The sequence below is a fragment of the Onychostruthus taczanowskii genome, unplaced genomic scaffold, assembly GCF_017590055.1.
Source record: "Onychostruthus taczanowskii isolate IOZ18803 unplaced genomic scaffold, ASM1759005v1 scaffold119, whole genome shotgun sequence".
Classification (NCBI taxonomy): Eukaryota; Metazoa; Chordata; class Aves; order Passeriformes; family Passeridae; genus Onychostruthus; species Onychostruthus taczanowskii.
In genome coordinates, this window is record NW_024498340.1 from 646329 (window position 1) to 668625 (window position 22297).

The window sequence follows — 22297 nt, forward strand, 5'->3', positions numbered from 1 at the left end:
CTCACACTCTCACTATCAGTCAGATGTGTTACCAGCTTGCTCTGAAGGTGTCAAGTGAAGGCTTTGAAGGCATCGAGTAAAGCCAAGCCCTGTGCAGCTCAGAGGAGCTCCAGAGCAGTCACTATTGCACATCAGCTCAATTACTTTTGCATTCTCACCCCTGATCCTGCCTGAAATATTTCTTGTTTGGGCTGAAATTTCTCTCATTTTCTACCACTATGTGAAAACAGCCTCTTTTTGAAAGCTCAGACATTTTCCTCTGAGTTAAATTTTATGTTTCTGAGCCAAAACCCGCAGAAGCCACTACTGGGTGCTTTACAGTCTTAATTATGGATTGCAGTAGATTGTTAGATACTAAAATGTGAATGCTATAAAATATGAACCGGGCAATGTGTAGCACTGTCAATTCTCTCACACTTATCACATATATCATTCTATGTAGCACAGATAAAACCTAAACATTTATACCAAAACTGTCTGCCTGTTTGTCTGCCTGTTCTAGAATTTTTTTTTCTCTTACAGGACATTATTTTGTCAGCTACCTTTGCAAAGCACCTGTTTTAAATAAAACCAGAATGCTTGAAGTATTATGGTTTCAGCTTTACTGGTGACATTTGGGTGCCTCTTGTTTCTGTTCACCACTGTGGGACACAAGCATAAACTGGACTAGCCTTTGGGAAGCTCTTATGAAAAAGGAGAGATGGAAAACCCTGTGCAGCCTTAGCGGTGTGACAGAATGAAAATAATACCTTGGATAATTCCAGGATCCCTTCTTTGGTGGTGCCTGCCATGGAAAACAAACCGTGGGCCCCGCTGACCACTTAGCAGGGCTGCGGTCAGTATGGATCTCTTCTTACTTCCTTCCTAGAGAGAGAAAAGTGGGTATTACCTGCTAAATGCTATTCTAAAAGTTGTTATCTACATCAAAACTGCAATTCTGTAGCTGTGTGAAAATGAAACCCCTTCAGCATCAGTGTAAAAACTCTTCTTTTACAGGAGCTTGGACAAATGGCAGCTCAGTCCCAGCCAATGCCCGAATTTGTCTTCCATCTTTCTAAATTTTCAACCCAAAAAGAAAAGGCTGGGAATGGTTTGGTGGATACAGCAGGGCATCTGAGCAGCACCTGTACACTCATGTTTACGTCCCCAGCTGTTCCTTCACTTTATCCATGCCACTGTACTCCCCTTACCTGCACATGGACACCAACACCTTGTGATGCACCCTTTCCCCAGGAGGGAGAACCAGGAGGCTCTGTGTTAAATCCAGGTCTTCAAAGTGACGTGATGGAAACTTGGGTACAGAAGCAATGCTGAAAGGCAGATGGTTGTATCCTGGGAAACCTTTTCTCATGTGCAGGAAGGCTGTGAAGGCATTCCCTTGCCTCTCACACGCTACTGAGGGATAGAGGATGAGATGAAGGGTTTTGATCGATCGCGATCAATAGTTTTCTTTCAGTATGCGTCACAAAGGTTATCTGGGGTTTCAGTCTGTGGGCTAAATACAGGCTGTGTAAATATGAGCACCTGCCTCTCAGCAGGTGAGCAAGAAAGGCAGTGCAGTGCAAAGCCAAAGCTCTAGGAAAGATCCCTCTAAATCAGGGGGATGCCCTGCAGGGCAGATGGATGTGCAGCTTCTGGAGTACCAGCAATCCATGTACAGAGTCTGCCATGGGACCAGGGAGAAAGGCTGCCTTCAGCTGCCTCATCACCCACTGCAGGGAGGGAGCCCTACTCTATGATCCAGCATGTGGAGCTTTCGACACTTGGAGAAAAAAGGTAGAGAAATATCTGCACATTTTAGCACAGGAGGCTCTAGTTTTATTTAAGAACTCTAGCTATCAAAATAAATCAATTAAAAAAATAAAATCTATTATTTACAAAGACCCCAACCCATACATAAAATCATGTCATCAACTTGAAACTCTTTTCTTCCTGTGAAAGGCAAGTTTCCATAGCATTCTTTTGCTCTTGAATCTCCTTGAAATTTTCAAACACACAAATATTTCCCATGACAGAGCAACTATAATAAAGCTCCTTAGTCACACTGGTGTGGTTTACACAACACACCTTTTACAATCCCACAAAAATGTACCACTGCTAAATGCCTGTCTGAAAACCTCAAGTCCACAGCATTCAAAAGAAAAACGCTCCCAACCACCGCTAGTACGTCAGATATTTGAAGTACGTGCAAGCAGACACTGAGCTGATAGGATATCACCAGCCACTGTGGCAACAGCTATGCCTGCATACTCCAGGGAGGAAATACAAAGTCATGGTGAATTTTTAACTTGGATGTTTATAAGATACCTGTCGACCTCTAAGATTTGAGTCATGTGTTCATCCTTGGGACAAGAGCAATACTGGCATGGCCTGGGGAGCTTGCTCTGCCCAGGATACTCCTCAAGCCCTGGAGATGAGTCTTGAACGCTGGCAAACACCTACCAGCAGGGAGACTGAGACCCTAACCCCTTGGCAACACCTCATAACCAGCTCCCCAGAGTCACCCTGCCATTTTATCCAACAGCACACTTAATGATCCCAAACTCCTTTGAAAACTCACCTGATTGAGATTAACTCATACTTAGATGAACGGAGTGCATTTACCTGTCAGCAAGAGATTAAACCTAAATGAGCCCTTATTGCCTATTAAACATTGCAGCTGCTTCTTCCCCATCACCACTTCCCCTTGCCTTGCAGCGTATTTAAAGGGAAGATGCAAATGCCTTTCAGAACAACCCACATGATCCTACAGGCACGTGCTCTGCTACCGCTGCTGTCACTTCAGCAGGACTCCACTGCACTGCCTCCATCCCCTGAAGAGGCCTCTCAGGTGTTATGGAATGGGGAAAAAACTCTGTAAAAGTGCAGGGTAAGGAGCAGCAGCACAAGGCCACAGTCACAATAGTTTTGGGAATGGAAATACTCAAATACACTGCAAACAGCCCTATTTTCAAACAGTATTTAAATGGTAGAACAAACAGCCCTCTGCTTCTATGGGATGGTGAAGTCAAGAGGGTGCAGACCAGCCTGACATGGGGCGACTGAGGGAGGCAGTGGCGAGCACATACAATCCCAGTGCTGGGAAAGAAACCAGACTGACCACTGCCATGGTGTTGGGCCTTGACACCAAGTGGTGAGTCACTGTTTCAAGTCACTCACTTCTGCAGTAGAACTGCTCATGCTCAGAAGTTTCTAGGAAATGAAAATCTTCAGCCTAAGGAAGTCTTTCACCAAACTGGAAGTGTGATGGATGCTCAAGTTCAGCACGTGGTGCAGATGCCTCCAAAGACAGAGGCTGTTTGCCACTGACTTGCTTGTAACTAACTCTGTAAGCAGAATCATCTTTTCCTACAGCTTACCTGTATGGATGAAAACTGGCCAGCATAAAACCTAAGGAAACCTTAAAACAGCTTCTAAGCTAAACCTCAGAAACAGCTTCTCTGGAAAAATGAGTGCTCATTCATGGTCACTCATCTGGATTAGTTAACACACGATATAGCATGTACACTGCTGACATCCAGGACCTGAATAGCTTTATTCAACAACCACACTCCTCTGGGCCTTTGCTGACCAATTTCATAGTCTAAACCAAATTAGCTACGGATCCGAAGGTATTTACAAGAACCGCTAGCCAAATGTTCACTCCGAAAAGCAGTGAACCAGTTTCCTTGAAATCTTGTTGCCTTCATTCTTGTTATTCATCAGCACTTAACATTTGACGCAAACTTCTGTGATTCCACCTTGGATGAGTGCCATGCCAATCAGTTTGCTGTATCAACACATCAGTGACTTTCTGCTCCATGAACCTGTGCTGGGACTTCATGGTTTACTTAAATATCATCATCAGTAAATTCCATATGGGAAATTACGTAAAACATTTGGAATGCATTATACCCACCTTCATAAATGCACTAAAATATAGAGCCACTGACTCCTGCAACAGAGAAATGCCATTAACAGTGTCACAACAGAGAGTAGAAATATCCCACAAATCTACTTTTCTGCAGAATCTTTTTGAATCATCTTATCACTATGTAGCAATGAATTCCCACAATATATTATAAAAACTCCTTGTCTTTGCAACAGATTTTTTTTAATGGATAATTTTTAAACTTTCAATCCATCAGCTTCCTCACCTTTTCTAGCCCCAAATCCTTTCAAACACTGCTTTTAGTTCTCCTACCCAGAATATACTTTCATGTACAGAAATAGCAGGATTGTTTTTCTTCTTGGTGCAGTAGGGGAGTAGGAAGAGATTAATAGAAGACTGAGCAGCCTTTTTTTGTGGAGTTCCCTTTATTCACCTTGCTTAGAAGATACAAAAAGAACAATTTGCCTACTTTAGAGTTCTAGAAAATAATCTTTCAGAACCAAATATAGGCATAATACCAATTAGCTTTATGCTTAATCTACAGAGAACATATATTGAGGCAGCCAGGTACCTTCAGCCCACTGATCACTTTTCTTTAAGAACACAAGAGTCAATATTTTAAATAAAGATACAAAGATTTTGTCTGAAACTTCACTAGGAGCAGCATGAGACCTTTGACATTTAAAGCTAACAAGCTGAAAAAGTTCAGGCAATGCCAATAGAGCAAACATTTACGTTTTTTACAGAATCCTTACTCAGGCAGAGCCATAAGCAATTGAAGACAACCCTTAGGGGATGAACTGCTTTCTTTTAACAGAACATTTTCTCCCAAAAGGTTCACTTATTTTGAATAATAACAGGAAAGGGTGTGTGTGTGGGGGGGGAAAGGTTAATTTCAAATATTCTGGAAATTCTTCTCATTAAATGGGTCTCTCCTTTATTTTCCAGTCCTGAATGTTACAGTGACAGAGTTAGGAGGAATAATCAGAAAAGCCCAAAAATCACCAAGCCCCCCGCCACGGACCAACTTGAAATCTTAAAAGTTTGTTCATATTTTAAAACATAGACTGAAAAACTCCTGCAACAACATATACTAACAGAGACCTGAAATTTAGGAGGCAAAACTCCTGAAGACAGCCTGCATTGGAAGTTTGCTGCCTACACAGTAATTTTCTCACCTCAGTAGTTACTGTGCTGGTCTTCCTGTGATCCTCACTCAAATTCCTACAACTGGTGTGAAGCAGAACCGTGAATAGCAAGAGCTACACTTTTCAAGGGGCTGGAGACATTAGACCTATTACCCTATGGGGGTAAAGATGCTACACTTATACTAACAAACTAAAGAGTCTCATCCCTCTCCACAGTTCAATTGCTGTCACAGTTTTTTGGCTTGTGTGAATTCGCGAGTTTTCCAAACAGTGGATGAAGTTCAGCATAGGTGAGCAGCCACTCTCACAGGCAGCTGCCCTGCTTTAAAAAGCAGCAGCTTAACCATGGACCTGTTATTTCAGTCTCATGACTACAAAGTTCTTTCTGGCACTGCAACTGCTTGAGAAGTCAGAAAAGAGAAGGAGAAGAAACATCCAAAATACAACTGTGGCACAGGAGACATAGGAGGAGACCCTGAATGAAAATGGCAGTAAAGCCACAGGTCTAGGAGCCAAGGAAAGTGAGCAAGTTCAGTCTACCACCTGCTACGTAAAAAGAGTTAAGGCTAAACAATTTCTGTACATTAGATATGTGTCCTGTAACAGCTCTGTTGATGTGATTATCTTTTTCAGAGAAGAGAGAAGTAACAAGACAAGGCAGGTATACAAAACTTTTTATTGACAACAGAAACAATAGAGAGGAACGTCACCACTTCCCATTCCTCAGGAATGTCTCTATTTCACAGTCAGTCTGCTAAAAGCGTACTTTCATGGTAACGAGCAACACGAAGGCATGGAGCAGTCTGTGACCTCCAGAGAAATGTTCCATCAGTGCAGCGCGAGGGGACCGACGGCGCGCACGTGAGCAGCAGGCCCTGTCACAACACAGCCGTGGCAGGAACAGCGTATGCACAGCCAACAGCACAGACACGAAGCAGGCAGAAGCCTCAAGTTATCTCCATTATCTCCATCTAAGGGTGATACCCGACCTGTTATTCCATCTATATCCTCTTTCTAGGGGGAACACTTTATTTCCTTGCTCTTTTTTGCTTTCCTAGTCCTCAAAGACGGCCGTACTTCCAGCTGAATGGTACCGTGTCAGAGAACGCCTGAGCTTTTATATTGTGTTACCTCATACCAGTTCATGCATGCACTTGAGTTTACTTTCAGATTACATTGACATAAAGAGGGGGAAAAAAAGTGCTGTATAGGAAGAAAAGGATTTAGTTGTTAACGCTTCCTTACTAACAAAAATATTTGGTAGTTGAATATACTCCCTGTAATGTCATTTTCAAAAAGTATGTAGGCAGTCTACTTAACATTTTAAAGAAACTCAGCACATCAAACTCAGCATTATTTCAAACACTCCAAAATTAAATTTGAACTGAAATTCAATCTAAACAACAAAATATCTTTAGTTTCCACAGTCCACAGAACTGCACACTGAGTGCAAGACGAAAGCTGTCTCTCTCCTGCATAAGGTTTCCCCTGCCTGCAGAACTGTACTGGGGACCCTGTGTAGTAGCTTACACGTTTATAAACATTTATTAATTTATCATGTTTTTCCTTTACTTAATGGATGTGCCTGTGGATCTGTAGACTTGTAAAGTGCTTTAAAATAAAACAAAAACCCCTACAAAAGAAAACAATCCCTCAAAAAACCACATAGGTGTGAGAATTTTATCTGAAGGACTTTGTACAGCATTTACAATGTCGGCATAAAGCATGTGAAACATGAGCATTCCCTGCAGACTGATGCAGTGCAAGCAGTCTCGTACATTAGATACTGCAATTCCTCTGGATTCAAGATGCACAATACTTACAAAAACAACCCTAGAAGCACAGACAAATGCTGGTGGCTCTTCCTCTTCTTTTTAGAAACATAATTAAAAAATCTGCATTACTCTCTCATAATTTAAATACATAAGTAATCTCCACTTTTATTACTTCATGACAATGACTTCAAATTTACATTATTTTAAGTACCGTCAGAATAGCTCCATGTATAATACAGATATTTGCTGATATCCTGTCAGAAAATAAAAAAAAACCAAAACCTTCCACTATATAAAAAAAATATGCTGGAAAGACAAGAACACAGAACAGGGACTTGGTACAGACTATGATTTCAGTTTTGTATCAACCACAGTTAACCCAAAATTAACAGATACACAGCGATATTCAAAAGCAGTGCAAATATCTTTGGAGGTTAGAATAAAATTATACTACAAGAACATAAGACAGAAGAAATTAAAAGGCAAGTACTTCAAGTACAGGAACCAGTCTCTGTGAGGTCCACCTTAGTGTTAGCTCGGAGTTCCTTTTCTCATCTTACTTCTTCCTCTGGAACACATTAGCCAACATTGCACCTGATGTAGTCAGCTGGCCCATTTTGTTCAAAAACTTGGTCTTTGTATCTTCACTTACCAGGCTCGCTGCAATTGACATCGAGCTAGGAAAGGAAAACATTTAGTGGCATGAGACTACAAAATAAAAAGAACATCATGTTGTTATTTATTAAGCAATTAAATTGTCTTTGTGTTTCAGAGGTTTCAACAAAAAAGACCAGTCTGTGAAGAAGAACTGAAAATCCATCACTACCTAGTCCATGTATACACTGTTAAATTTATTATAATGCGCTCACAGTGCCCGTGAAAATGGCAAAATATTTTTGTGCACTAGTTTTTAGTACCTTTGGATGTCACCACATTAGCATTCGCTAACTACTCGGGAATTGCTGTGACAACTACCTCTGTGAAAGACTGGCTTTGCCTTTTCACCAGAAATGTCAATCCTTGTGTTTATTTAGTGTAAGTTCACCAGAATCAGTTCAGACACAGACCATTCTAACCCAAGCATCCTGCCTCCAACAGTGACATTAGCAGACATGTAGAGATGAGCAAAAGCAAGTTAAGTACAAAACAGTGACCTCTCTCCTTAATTTTCAACTCTTCATTTTCCAACTACTTCCATCTGAACAGAGTTAAAAAATGGTGAGGACTGTCAACCTAGTAACTCTCAATAAATCTTTATTTTATATTACTTGATCAGCTTTCCTTTGATCTCCTTATAAATTTCTTGCAAACCCTGAGCCCTACTGGGTCAGCCCCTTGCTGGGTAAGGAGCTGCTTCTTCTGGTTGCTGTGAATGTGGCTCCTGTTACCTGTGCTTGGATGTTCCTAATTGAGACACACTACATAGGCCAATGGAGAGTTGATAGGTTTCCCACAAACTGGACTGAAGGAGCAATCCATCAATGCTGAAGCTACAGCATGCTCAGCTTTGAATAATATGTTAAGAAATTATCCCTATTATGTGAAATTAACATATTTAATAATATTTAATAATTTTAAAATTTAATAATTTAAATTTTTTTAAAATTAACAACATATCAGTGAGCTCAACTTCAGATATATATAAATTGTTTAGCACAGTAGGAGTCGTCTGTCTCAAGACAGAGTAAATATACATAGCAGGAATATTAACAAATATTCCATACTTCCTATATTTGTAGTCAAAATGGCAAGTTTTATCAACATTGGACGTGGACAATTTTAGAAAACATTACCAAATAAATTATCCCTAGTGAACTCAGCGTGGACTCTGCATTTCAAAATTATAGCTAGGACCACAAAATCTGTCTTACTTGCAAAGGCCAGATTCCAGGAACTGACTTTTCAGTCTGAAAAGTTATAAACAATTCTGTTAGACACACTTGCATCAAGGAGATAAAACTGAAGTTAACTCTGAATTGTTTCAACAGAACTTGAATGATTTCTTCGAAGGTAGAAGGGATACACCCAGTAATTTCTCCCATTGCACACTACAGAAAAAAGGTGCTTAGTAATGATTTCTGGTTCTTTTTAAAGTACCTTAAAATAAAAGGGAAGATTCTCACTAAAGCTGTATTGTGGATTTGCAAATAGTTTAATTATAAACTTTTAAAGTAAAATATTTATTTCAGGCACAATCATGTAGCCAGACATCTTTGGCTTGATTAAACATCTCCAGCCAACTAATGAATCACATATTTCCAGCTGATAAAACTCAGCTGGGAAATTACTGCTACAGTAAGATGGATGCCTTTTGCAATTTCCTTTGATTTCATGATAAAGCAAGGGCATATAAATTATGTAAGTAACAGTTTACACTCACTATCAGCTAGTTAAGCACAAGAAGCTGTCTCGGACTATGAGGGACCCTAGAGTTGTGTGTAGCTACGAAAACTTATTTGGGAAATACTGTACATTCCAAGCATTAGCAGCATCAAGAAAATAAAATGGCTCACTTCAGAAAAGAAAGTCCAGCAATTGGTGACAAACCTGTAGTTCTAAACAAACTGTGCTTTCATTAGTCTAATGATCCTGAATAAGACTGAGGTAAACAAGGAGGTGTTCCTATTGGTTCTTGAAACGGTTTGGGGGATATCAGCCATTTGATGTCAAAAATTAAACAGTAACAACTACAGAGTCTAGGAGTTCATGTTTTCTAGTACTGTTACTGTAAACAGAAACATAATCCACAGCATCCTGCATACTTAGAAGTTTCAATAATAAAAAAAAATAGCCTCCAAAATACTTCCATTATTGTGGAAACTGAATATTTAAACATAGCAAAAATGAAATCAAAAATTAATATGAAATCAAATTATTTGAGTCTCAATCTTTAAAAAGCAATCAAAGAACCCAACAAAGCAATAATATCTTGGTTAAAACAATCCATTATTTAAAAAGCAAAACAAAACGTAACCCACAAATAAAAATAATGTGTAAATATAAAATTTTTCCTGGTGTCTAGATGAATCAGATGCTACACAGAGTTCTGCCTGTTTTATGAGGAAACTCTAGGCCAAAACAAACATTCTTAATGGGCATTTTATAGCAATCAGTTTGTCATATGTTATCCATGATTAAAATATCATCTTAATTGCTAAACAAAATGTTTAACAAAAGTGTCTACCCAACATTTAAAAATGCCAAGTTTAATCTTCTGAAAAAACTATTTCTTTGATCCCATATTATTGACCAAGTTTTTCTAACAGCAAGGGGAAAAGACATAAGAACATCAGAAGATTGCTTTTGTACCCATTTTGGTTTCTGTGCCTGCACTGCCGTGCTGTTAACAAACCCCACCAGTTGTATTTAAATCCTTTGTCAAATACGTATTTGTCATTGAAATTAGGAACTGAAATTAGCAAGCACTTAGCAAGAAAACAGAGATATTTACGTATATGAAAAGGTCATTTCTTCAGTGGTAAAATATTTCTTGTTAATTTTATACAGTACAAGATTACAACCATAGCCTGACATTGAGTAAGAAAGGGGAAGGCTAATTAAAGAACAAAGGAACAGACTGCAAAGACTTATCCTTTTCATATCTTAGTTTTCAGCAGCTGCATTCATAAAGAAAATACATTAGATGTTGTATGAGGTTTGCATTTATCTGTTTCTGCAACCCCTTAATAGGCCTGTCATTTCAAAGTATTTACTACTAGTAAAGCCTGAAGTATTTTGCTTGGTGCCTGAGAGACTGACCCTTTTTCTACTTGACATTTCTTCTGTTGAGTTCTTGTACACCTTTCTTATTTTAATCATTCTCAGACTACCAGTTGCTTCCAGGACTATGGGTGAGCTCTTTCAAGACGTAAATTCTAGAAGTTTTTTACAGATAAGGATGTATGACATGAACAAGCTTCAGTAATTGTCTCAATTCTCATGACAAAGCATTGGGATTGAGAACAGATTCTCTTTTCAGATACCTTCTCACACACTTCCTTGGCAACACTGTGAAGGATTTGTTAAGTTATATAATAATCCACAAGAATTTACCTGCTGGCATGCCATTCCAGGCAATAAGCAGGCAAAAGAGCACACACAACTCATCATAATGACACTGAGCATTCCAATTTCCAAATCCAAGGTGGGTCTGTTGGCTACTTTTGTTATCAGGAAGTGCACACAAATGATACCATCTCTACAGGTGAAGCAAATGGATGCATGTGCACTGTGCGTCTGCTGCCTCCCTGGAGAGCTGGGTTTGCTCTGTATTTGTGGAAAGGGTGTTTTACCACAGTGCAACACAGATGGCACTTTCCCAAAGTCAGCTTGCTGCCCAACCAGCACACTTACACAGGGGTTAGTTTATACCCTGGAGAAACTGCTCTTGTGTGCACCAGTCCTGTGGAAACCAGGACAGCAGCCTGAAGCAAGCCCTTCCCAGCACCAGAACCAGGACCCTCAGTCTGCAGGTTGCCACCCCCATGGGTGGCAAAGTGTCTGCTACATAGGCTGCTCTAAGCACTTAGGCCAGGCACTCCCTGATTCCTCAGATTCAGGACAGAAATTTAATACAGCTTTAAATGAACAAAAAATTAAGAACCAAGAACATAATTCCTATAAAAATAATTGTTGTCTCGTGTTTTACACTGGAGACAGAAACAACCACTGTATTAAAGTTTCCAAACTCTGTTTTCAAATACACCATATGTCAGTGCAGGATTCCAGGTCACAAACCTTGGACACCATTATGGAATACACTCTGCGGAACACTACTCTGGAGGCACACAGAAAAAGGGAAGTGGAAGTCTTACCCTTGCGGTTCTTGGACGGTCTTGTTCTCCACTTTCTGTTCACATTCTTTTATCATGGAGCTCAAAATAACCTAAGACACATAAGGAAGAGAGATACATGACATATGACATTTTTCCTTTAACACTTCTTATGAAATCTACTCTGCAAATAATTCTGACATTAGCAGAACGGTTTAAAACATTTCTGTTTTAATCAAGTGCCTTTGAGTTCCAGTCATCTGATAATGCTTTGCAGTTAGAAACAACAAAAAAATTCAAAATAACTTAAGGAAGAAAATGTTTTCCAAATAGTTACAGAAGTTCAGGACTCCATCCTTTTGCCCCAGGCTTTTAAAATCAGCACTAAAACAATCGCACATCTGTGACACACTATATCTTCATGAACATAACCTATCAAAGAAAAAGTAAGTAAAGAAAAAAGTGTGATGGTTTCCTAGGACAACATCTTAATGGAAGGAAGTGCTAAAATCAACTTGATACCATTCCACTGGTGTCTTCCAGAGTTCCTATGACTCATGGCTTTTTCCTTTTATTTAAGCAAGTACAGTGTTAAAGGTTTCTGCAGAGTATTTAAGACTGAAGACACCTCCACACTGACATTTTTACACTTATCCAAAAATAAGGAAATGATTCCCAATAGCAGTCTTTAAAACAAAATTATACAGTTAATTCATGGGACAGATAAATGACTCCCTTCCCTGTTCACAACAGTACTGTTTTAACACATTAAGACAAAAGTGTTTTGTCTTAGGTTGCAAATGCAAGATGTGGCAGGGGTTGTGTATTCTACTGCCATCTGTTAGAGGTGGGGCAGTTATCTTCTGTTAATTCGGCAGTTTTCTTCCACAACCCATCCTCCCTCCAGGAGATATCTCCTGTTGACGGGCCATTGAATCTCATTGCATGATTGATAAAATTACATCATCCCAGTGTGAAATGATCTGTCCAGGGGGAGGAGCCAAGCAGTCCTACGTGGATATAATCTGAGATTTGGAACACCACAGGCAGCCTTTTCCCACTGGATTCCCAGAGAAAGACCAGGCCCATCTACACCACCACTGGACCTTCAGAAGAAAACTACCCCCCTCCACAGGCCCATTGTTACAACAGCACCACATCTGCCACTGCAGGAGGGCTGCAACCACCATTTAATGGGACTGCTACCTGACAAACAGGGTGTCAGGTCATATTCTGACTCTGTCAGTGTTGTTTTGTATTACTACACTTTTATTTTTACTTTTCCTAATAAAAAGCTGTTATTTCTACTCCCATACCTTTGCCCGAGAGTCCCTTAATTTCAAAATTATAAGAATTCAGAGGGAGGGGGTTTACATTTTCCATTTCAAGAGAGGCTCCTGCCTTCCTTAGCAGACACCTGTCTTTTCAAACCAAGACATGTTTTGCAACACTTAGGCAAAAAAGTTAGAATGCAAAGTATGAAACTATAAATATATACATATACACACACATATACACACTGCATAAATGGAAAGTTCCTCTGCCACAGCTCAGAAGGAAGCTAAATACTTTTTTGAGACACTGAACTTAAAATCTCAAAGCTACAAGCAATTAAAATTAGTATTGTCTTACCAAACCTGAATATACACAACAAAGGAAAAATACTATTTTCAATCTGTAAAATACAGATCAGTCACTAATGGTTACTACCAACTGATAACTATTTTAAAATGTATTTGCATAAATTAAAATGCTGGTTTCTGTCAAGTTTGCAGCACAACCATTAGTTACACTGATAAGATGTGGCCTGGTCTGGAGACCTGTGCCACTGCTAACACCATTTATCTAGAAGTATGATTTCAGCATTTGAAACATTTTAGGTAGCAGGTGTTACACACCCTTGAGTGTTTCAGAGAGTGGCATTCAAACAGGACTAGAACTCTTCCTGCTACATTTGCTGTCCCCCATTTGCATAAAAAGTTATACAAATACATAATGCTCAAGAGTACAGAGGTACAACAGAAATACATTTAGAATTCTAGTGAAAAAACAGGCTTTGTGTTCTATATAAAAAAGTCCTGAAATTTTCAAGCACAGTCACCATAATTTTTGTTACTTATCATTTCCACCTGTGCACTGGAACTTTCCTACATTTTTGTACATCTGAATCCAGATGTTCCAAATATCAACAATATGAAGCCTTGATCAAAGGGGTGAATAATTCATCAAGGACCCAGGATCATTTCAATAACAGGATGGCTTACCCATCCATTGCACAGCTCCTGCTGGGATGGCTGTCTAATTCTTAGATGAAGTGGAGCAATTCTTGCCTCTTCCGCAAATTAATTTCTAAATTTCTACATTATGGCTTTGCACATACTGCTCAGACCTATTCCTTTGGATTCTCCTTGTTTGGTCATAGGACTGATTATGAAATCACATCTCCTTAAAGAGAAATATTTTAGAGCACTAACTCTATATTTAGAGACACTTAAGAGACTTAACATACTGAAGTCTTATAAACAGTACTGCAGTATATGGACTAAATATTTTTACCAAGTACTGACTCACTATCATGCAACTCAAATTCACTTTGAAAACCCATAGAAGGTAAGTGGAAAATGAGGAAGAAGGGACTTGACATCGAATTACAGATGCCGGTAAAGTATCTGAGTGTCTGCACAAGGTGAAATGTTGCCTTTAAAGATGAGAAAATGTTTCCTTTAAAGATGAGAACCATCTCATCTTTAAAGGAATGCCCTAATGCATTCCTAAATGCCCAACTTACACTTTTATTTACATGAAAGAAAGGAAAACAAGTATGAGGTATGAGTGGTAAATGCTGCCAGACAGGACCACACAAGCTAATTCCACAATGTTACCCTTCCAAGATGAGCATAAACTCGGTACTGACGTTAAAGCCATTAGAGCTAAGGCTCTGTGATTTAGAAAATGTGTGTTTGTCAAGTGATAAGCCATCTGAATAATACCATAGAGGCCAAAAGAGTGAAAAAAGGCTTAATTCTGTTTATGCAAATGTCTAATTATTTGAGACAGTAAATGACATTCATTTCATAAAACATGATTCTCAGACTGAAGGCTTCCAAGACAGACACTAGAACTCACTGGGTCTCAGAAGCCTCTATCATGATGGCTACAAACATCCTACTGAAGTGGGAAGCTGACCAAGTCCTACCTATCCATTTCTACAAGAAAAGGGATAAAAATTGTAAAGCCTGTAGTGAGTTTTCTAACCCACTGGAGCAGGGGTAAATATTTCCAATTTTATATTGCTCACCAGCTAAAAAGCCAAAGCAATTGGCATCATGACTGAAGTCAATTAAGTACAGTAATGCAGAATTGGGGTAATGGAAGACTGAGAGCTGTCTTTACTTATCAATTTATTTTAAATCCTGTTCCAGTCCTCAGCTCTTTCTCTGACTACAAGATTCAAACTCAATCAAACCCGTTGTTCTAATTCAGGGTATCTTTTGAACTGACTATGTCTTTAAATTTTAGAAGTTACATTAACTAAAAAATGAAGTACCAGTATTCAATCAGTTATCCGATTATATTTTCTTGGTGAAAGAAAATGCAACTTTTGCCTAACTCCAGCTTTCAGATATAAGTTTAAGACCTCCCAGTCCATTTCGCACCTCTCTCTGAACACAGAGGATCTATCATTGCTACACCTCCAGTGCTGCCCGTGGTATGGAACACAACGCTGTTGCCTTTGAGTGATGCTGTTTCTTTTGACTCAGCCTTCTGAACTCAGGTTCTGTCCTTTCAGGTTGAAAAGTTCCTCCAGTAATAATATACAGAAAATAAAAGATTGATACTATGGGCTTTTAGATGGCAAATGTAACTGGAAGGAACCTTGTTACTGAATATAAGAACTTAGAACTCCCAGAGAATAGAGTCATCTCAATTCAGTCACTTTTGCAAATACAAGGAAAATAAAATAATTTTCTCACATATGAAGTAATTAATCAAAGTGCAGTATTAACCTTCAAAGACTACAACACTACTCTTCTGTACATTCTGATTAAATCTTTTCCTCTATCCCTTGAAATGTTCATCCTGTTAAGATTTTCCCCAACAAAACAACACTTCTTATTTCTGCTACTGACTTAACATCGTTTTGTTTCAATCTCTGTTAGTATTCATCGTGTTCAAGTACTTACCAAAAAAGTGCATATGGCCAAGATTTTCAAGTTATTTAAGTTGGCTTATTCTGTTAACTTTTTTGGGTTTTTTGCTGATTTCTGTAAGCGCCTCCTTCCAGAGAAGATCTCGTTCACACCCACGTTGTCCTGTCTGCTTCTTTTAATCTGCTCTTTATAATTCACAGTATCAAAGAGTGGTGGAGGTTGGAAGGGACCCCTGGAGGATCATCTGGTCCAACTCCCTGCTCAAGCAGGGCCACCTGAAGCCAAATGCCGAGGAAGAACATGTCCAGATGGCTTTTGAGTATCCAAGCATTTAGACTCCACAACCTCTTTGGACAACGTGGGCCACTGCTTAGTCATTGTCACAAAAAATCCCCAAAAACCCAGCTCTGCCCATGGTTCTCTGGTCTTGTCATTCAGCACCACTGAGAAGAGCCCGGCACTGTCCTCTTTGGACCTCTCTTCAGGTACTGATAAAATTCACCTAAGCCTCCTCTTCTCCAGGCTGAACAGTCCCAGATCCATCATTTTCTCCTCCAGCCTTTCACTAGACTCTCTCCACTAAGTCCATATTTTTGTATTGGGCAGCCCAGAACTGGACACAGTAATCCTGATAGGAAGTGTGCCCCAGGTATTTTAGGACTCTACTTCCCTAATCCTTAATAGTTTCTTTCCGGCACTCCACAATTTTTATCTACATTTCATTGATTATATTGTAGCCATTGATTTTAGTGCATCTTTGGTTTGATTAACATAAAGATGGCAAAAACATTTCCTTTTTCTTCAGTCTAGGAAGATCTGTGTTTTGACATGCATTTCTGACAGTAGAGTCTGCAGAGATCCTCAGCTTAGAAATATATTTTACAAGATTTTACTGGTTTTGAAATCATATGACCTATTCTTTATCAAAGAAACCTCCTCAATGTTATGTTTTGAAACCACTTATGAGCAGCTCTCCTTAACTTCTGGTTTTAAATGCCATCACATTTCAACTTCTTCTACCCACATCCCATACTCAGTAAATATAGATTACTGCTCACCTCATGCTCTGGAGAGAGATGTTCCATGTCAGTTCGTAAACACTTCAGTCCTGGCAAAAAGTGATTGACCATTAAATCCTCTGAAATAACTAAAACCCAGGTTGTTAAGGTATTGTAAGGATTGCCTTTTTAAATTATACTTTTTTTCGTGTCTTCTGATAATGTTGTTTTATGGAACACAAGGGCAGCAGCAAAACTAAGAAAATGGAACAGCACTTGACACTTCATGACTAATAAAAAGGAAAAAAAGATCTTTAACATATTTAACATCATGTATTTCACGTATCCATATAATTATTTTAAGATTTTTTTTTCTTAGTTTATTGTTTAAGATCGAGAGGGTTTTTATTAGCTTTGTTTTTGAAATATCTATCAGTTCCACTTTATGGGGTCTGGCTGAGCTGGAGTTCATTTTCTGCACAGCAGTCCTCAGTGCTGTGCTTTCCACTGATACCTAGAAAGGTGTTGGTAACACACCAGTGCTTAGGCTACTGCATTGGTGCTGTCTCTCAGCATTCCCCCGCATCTGTAGGCTGGGAGAGAGCACACAGCCTGGACAGCTGACCCAAACTGACCAGAGGGATGTTCCACACCATATGATGCCTATTCAGATACCAAAACTAGGAGAAAGTGGTGGTGGCAGGGCAGGACACCATTTGTTATTATGATGTTTGTGTTCTTGAGCGATTGCTACAAGTGCTGAAGCCCTGAAAATCTTTTTATTTGCTTTGTTTCCATACTAATCTGCCTTTATTTTGTCGTGAGTTTTTCCTCCATCTGATTTTCTCCCCCACCCTCATCCATCCTGCTGAGGAGCGGAAGGAGAGTGGCTTGGGGGGCACCTGGTGTCCAGCTAATCCACGATATTCACCACCTCTGAAAACCTCCCCCTTATGTTGAATAGATCACGTTTTATACCACAGATTCAAAGACAAACTCAGTTATTTCTCTAATATTTAGCTTCTCTCACCACCAGAGAAATAACAGCTAGATTTCCCCTGAAAAAAGGATACAACAACAGGAAAGAGCACTGTAGGACTCAAACAGGTGGGTAGCGATATCCAGTCTCTTCGAATCAACAGACTGCTGGTTGTTGACCAAGGCTAACTTGTGCAAGTGTGGAATAACAACTGGAAAAGTAAATACAGGAGTAAGTATATGAAACTGATTTCCACAGACTTGTTTAGCATTGAAGAGGTGCTATATGACAAATGCAGGCATCTGAAACTTCACGTATCAGCATGGAATAAGAACAGCAAGCAATTGCTTTTGATGGGATTGACCTTGCACATCCAATGGATTGACTCAAACTTGAAACAAAAATGTGTGGTAGCACCACCTAAAATAAAAAGGTACCTTGGAGTACCTTTGAAATAATAATAGTTTACAGAAAAGAAAGAAAAACCCCATCAATGCAACCAGCATACCTATTAGCTTTTGGACAGAGAGAAGAAGACTGCATCTTCCCATGGATGCAACTTACATTCGTCTCTAAATCTGGGCTCAGCGTTAGGTCCAACTCTTCCAAATGTTTTTATGATTTCTGTATGTAAAGAATGTTGGTCTTGATACTGAGGGTCCTCCAGGAAAGATGCCAGCTGCATTTTTACTCTCTCCAGAAGCTTTAATATTCCCAGAGAAATAGAAAGAACACAAAAGAATCAAGATGTTAGAAACTGTTATGATCAGTTCAGAGAAAATTTACAATTTTTTGTATTTCAGATGATCTTGGACTTTCTTCTAATTTACAGATGTCTTCTAAAAGGATGTTTCAAACTCTTTAATGCACCTCTATGTTTTAAAGACTGTTACCAGAGTTTTAATCTGATCTTTTAACAGCAGACAGGTGCTCCCATATAGTTGATCTTTCCTCCTGAGGTTTCCTTGAGTCTGATAATAACTTTTTTTCCCTGCTATTACAGTTTCCCTCTTACTTAATAACTAATAACTACTGACTTTTCCTGTTTAATTAGAAATCAGTTAATAGCTTTTTTGTAATGTATCTCAATTAATAGGTTGAATTTATTTTTTTTTTTTGTAGAGGACAGAGATGCAAAAGTAACCGTCATAAAATCAATGGGATTACAAAGATTTCTTCAACTAAAGGCTAGAAAACTGAAAATGAGATAGGCATTTAATTTGGATTCAAGCTTGAAAAAGTAACATTTTATGATACATTTTGGAAGGTGCTCTCACCTCTGTACTCTAAGGCTTATCATAATTAGTGCAATGGATACAGTAATTTCTGTGTGGCAACAAAACAATATTCTTCCCAACTGATTATAGGCATGCATTCCAAGCTGCAAAATTCTAACTTTTCCATCGTCCAAGTACGTGTGAGTCATCACTGACTTGACTCACATTACTCACATTTCCTCAAACACATTCTTTTAGAATATGTTGAAATTACGGGAAGAATGCAAGCTCTGCAAAAAGCTGCAAGGACTTCCAGAAGAAATGCGATTGCACAGTTGTTACATGAAACAAAATCCAGTTTTCTACTGTTTACAGCAGAATCCTGACTGTCTTCAGAATTTTCATCTATTACCATAGTATCATCATTTAATAAATGAGGAGGAACTGCATCTCTGCATTATTTTCAAGGAATACTTTGCTGATGTTACTATGTCTTTCAGTGCCATCTTGGACACCAAGGGCTAAACCAGCAGACATAACCGGAACAAGAAGAGTTTTGTGCTCTTCTAAAGTATTTGGGAGCCAAGCAGGATACCCTAAAGCATCTAAAAAAGTACAATATACAATAGCACAATATGTGGATGGTTTTGGTCACCGTTTTAAAATATAACTATTTCATTTGGAAATAATGGAGTTAGATTTCACAACTGTGCTGGAGAAGGTTTAAAAAAAACCATTTTGAGCATGGGATTTCCCATCTTCTAGCACAGGCCTCCCCTCTACTTATCTGTCTCTGTTTATGTTTGGTTGAGATTTAGAAGGAAATGTTTTTTATTAGTTACAAGGGTTGGTTTGTTTAGAGAGAAAAAAAAAAAGTCCATTGCAAAACCCAAAAGCACTTTGGAAAAGAATATGAGAAAAGAGAGAAAGAGAGAGAGAGAAAGAGAGAGAGAGAAAGAGAGAGAGAGAAAGAGAGAGAGAAAGAGAGAGAGAAAGAGAGAGAGAAAGAGAGAGAGAAAGAGAATTTATTACTTGCTCTTTTATTCTGGATCTATTAAAAAAAACATTCTCTTCTTATGCTACAAAAACATAGGTGACAACAGGTGTCTTACCTCTCTCTGAGTAACAGTTTCCATGATGGTCCCAAAAGCAGGGATTGTAGCAATCCTTACTGAACTACAAAGGAAAAACAGGGTCTTTAAGATGTAGTCAACACAAAGAACAAAATTACTTATATAAAAATTAAAAAAAATTAGTACTTTTAAGTTACATTAGTTTCTAGCAATGACAAAGGGAGAAAAAAAAAAAAAAGCAGACCAGGAAAAAGACAGGATTAACTCAAGGTCTCAGTCTGAAACTCACAATTCAGGATCACTGGACAAGGTAACAAGGGCCGGAGCAACCCGCTTGTCAACTAACGCTTCACTCATGCCTCGAAGAGCCAGCTGTAAACCAGTCAACATGCAATAAAAAACGCTTTGGTAAACGTGAAGAACTGGGTTAGCTGTGACTGAGGATGGGCAGGCAGACTCTTGGGGTTGTTCTTGGTTTAGTCACCCACACAAGACATTAAAGCCACTAAGACTCTATTCATGCTGGAGCATCTGTTAGTAACAAGTTGTTAGTGAGATTAGCAAAGCACCCCTCCTTAGCCTGAAAGAAATACCACATCAGAATGTCCACGAAATGAAGTGCCACGGTTGTCTATCAGAAATGAGATGCAGCCAAAAGTACTCTGCATTTCATTAATGCAGATGATACTTAATTTTGCAGTAGCAAAGCAGATAGCATTACAGAATAGTAGTATCCAGTTTTCTGCTAGAAATTATGCAAGTAAATTTGAAAACTGAGAACATGATTAAATATAAACAAGAATGTAATTACATGGATTTAAGTTTTCTATTTCAAGTTCATTCAGAATTTTTATACAGTTTAATTCCAGATGTTGCAGTAAACCTTTTTATTTGGAAATAAGTGATTCAAAGGTTACTTTCCTTTAAAAGTAATTCAATTTCTGTTCAGTTAGATTAAGAGACATAACTGACGGTTATTTCTTTCTAAGTATTAAGAGGGATGCCAGGTATATAAGGCAGTCAGGGAACTTACATTTCAGGGTCACTGGAGAGAGTAATGAGAGCAGGAACAACTCTCTGAGCTACCAGAGTTTCATGTACCCCCTTCACCAACAGCTGAGTGGTCGGAGCAGGGGGGTATCACAGGTGATGAACGGAAAGAGCGAGCACAGTATCATGGGAAGAAGAACGGCAAAACCAAGAGAGAGAAAGAAAAAAACACAAAAAGCAAACCAAAATTAGAAGCTAAGCAAATACTGCTACACTAGAGCTTCATAACTGCAAAGGCATGAAGAAAGCTAAAGTGGTCTGGCAGTCAGCACAAACATGATGAATTCAACGTTTTCTTTATTTTCAGATATTTTAAAATTTGAACTCAAACCTTTAGCAAGTAATTGCATGTTTTATTTCAGATACAATTATAACTATAAATAAAGTTATGTATAATTAAGTGCTAAAGCGATGTCAATTTGAATTTGATGATTTCATGTAAATGCTGTTCCTAACTCAACACAACAGTATTTATCATAGTAGGTGGCTGTCACATGCAACACACAAGTCTTGACTAGGCCAAATGTGTGTAGATTTCCCCACACCGAGTGATACCTCTCACACCTTTTACAATGAGACAAACAGCACCTTCCCAGATGCCAAAATGTTTTCCTGAAAATCATTCAGGACTTCTTGATATTCAACAACCATCCAAACAATATGCATGCTGGTCTGTGCAGGGAGAAAATGGAGAATCCTTGAACTATCCATGAAATGTATTTCCTCAAGATTTTTTGCAAACTAAGGAAGAGATGTATTTGTTGCTGTGCATCCCAAACGTTAAAAGCTTGAAATCACAGTAAAACTCATTATCCATGAACACAACAAGGTTGTTTAAATCCAGATGTTCCCAGGTGATTTTTTTACATTACATATGTAGTTATATACAAGCATTTGCTGCATATATTGCAAATGCCCATTACCTGCTTTCTTCATATGAAAACCCACTAATTTTCAAACCAAGTTGCATACTTTTTTCATATCCAACAAAATGATGAATTTTGTCTTCATTAATAAAATGAGGAAAGATTAGATATTTCCATTTTGTGTTTCACATAAGGAAGTCTGCATATATTTGCTGGTTGTAGGAGATGAATTCAAAAATCTTATCAGTAAGTTTATATGAGAATTATGAAATGTCTTTTTAATATTTAGCTATATTCTGATTACTCATATTTCATAATGAACACAAATTAAATTCTAAGCCACTCCCCAGCAAAAAGCAGTAGCTGTCAGTATATCAGTACCAAAACCAGACAGTAT

At 38.6% G+C, this 22297-nt stretch overlaps 1 protein-coding gene across 3 annotated transcripts in view; it reads right to left on the reverse strand.

Annotated features, from left to right (window-relative positions):
• Nucleotides 1–5568: 5568 nt before the first annotated feature.
• The window catches only part of RELCH (RAB11 binding and LisH domain, coiled-coil and HEAT repeat containing), a 77280-nt gene continuing 60551 nt past the window's right edge, over nt 5569–22297 (reverse strand). The window contains exons 23-29 of one of the 3 annotated variants that reach the window (XM_041427776.1): nt 20274–20356; nt 20024–20087; nt 18259–18397; nt 17789–17905; nt 16776–16864; nt 11609–11679; nt 5569–7471 (exon numbers count right to left, since the gene is read on the reverse strand). In XM_041427776.1, coding sequence (XP_041283710.1) covers nt 7351–7471; nt 11609–11679; nt 16776–16864; nt 17789–17905; nt 18259–18397; nt 20024–20087; nt 20274–20356 — 684 coding nt within the window. In that variant the 3' untranslated portion in view covers nt 5569–7350. Of the gene's footprint in view, nt 7472–11608; nt 11680–16775; nt 16865–17788; nt 17906–18258; nt 18398–20023; nt 20088–20273; nt 20357–21017; nt 21101–22297 lie in introns of those variants that run through there. The other 2 variants (XM_041427774.1, XM_041427775.1) reach the window with 2 other exon arrangements.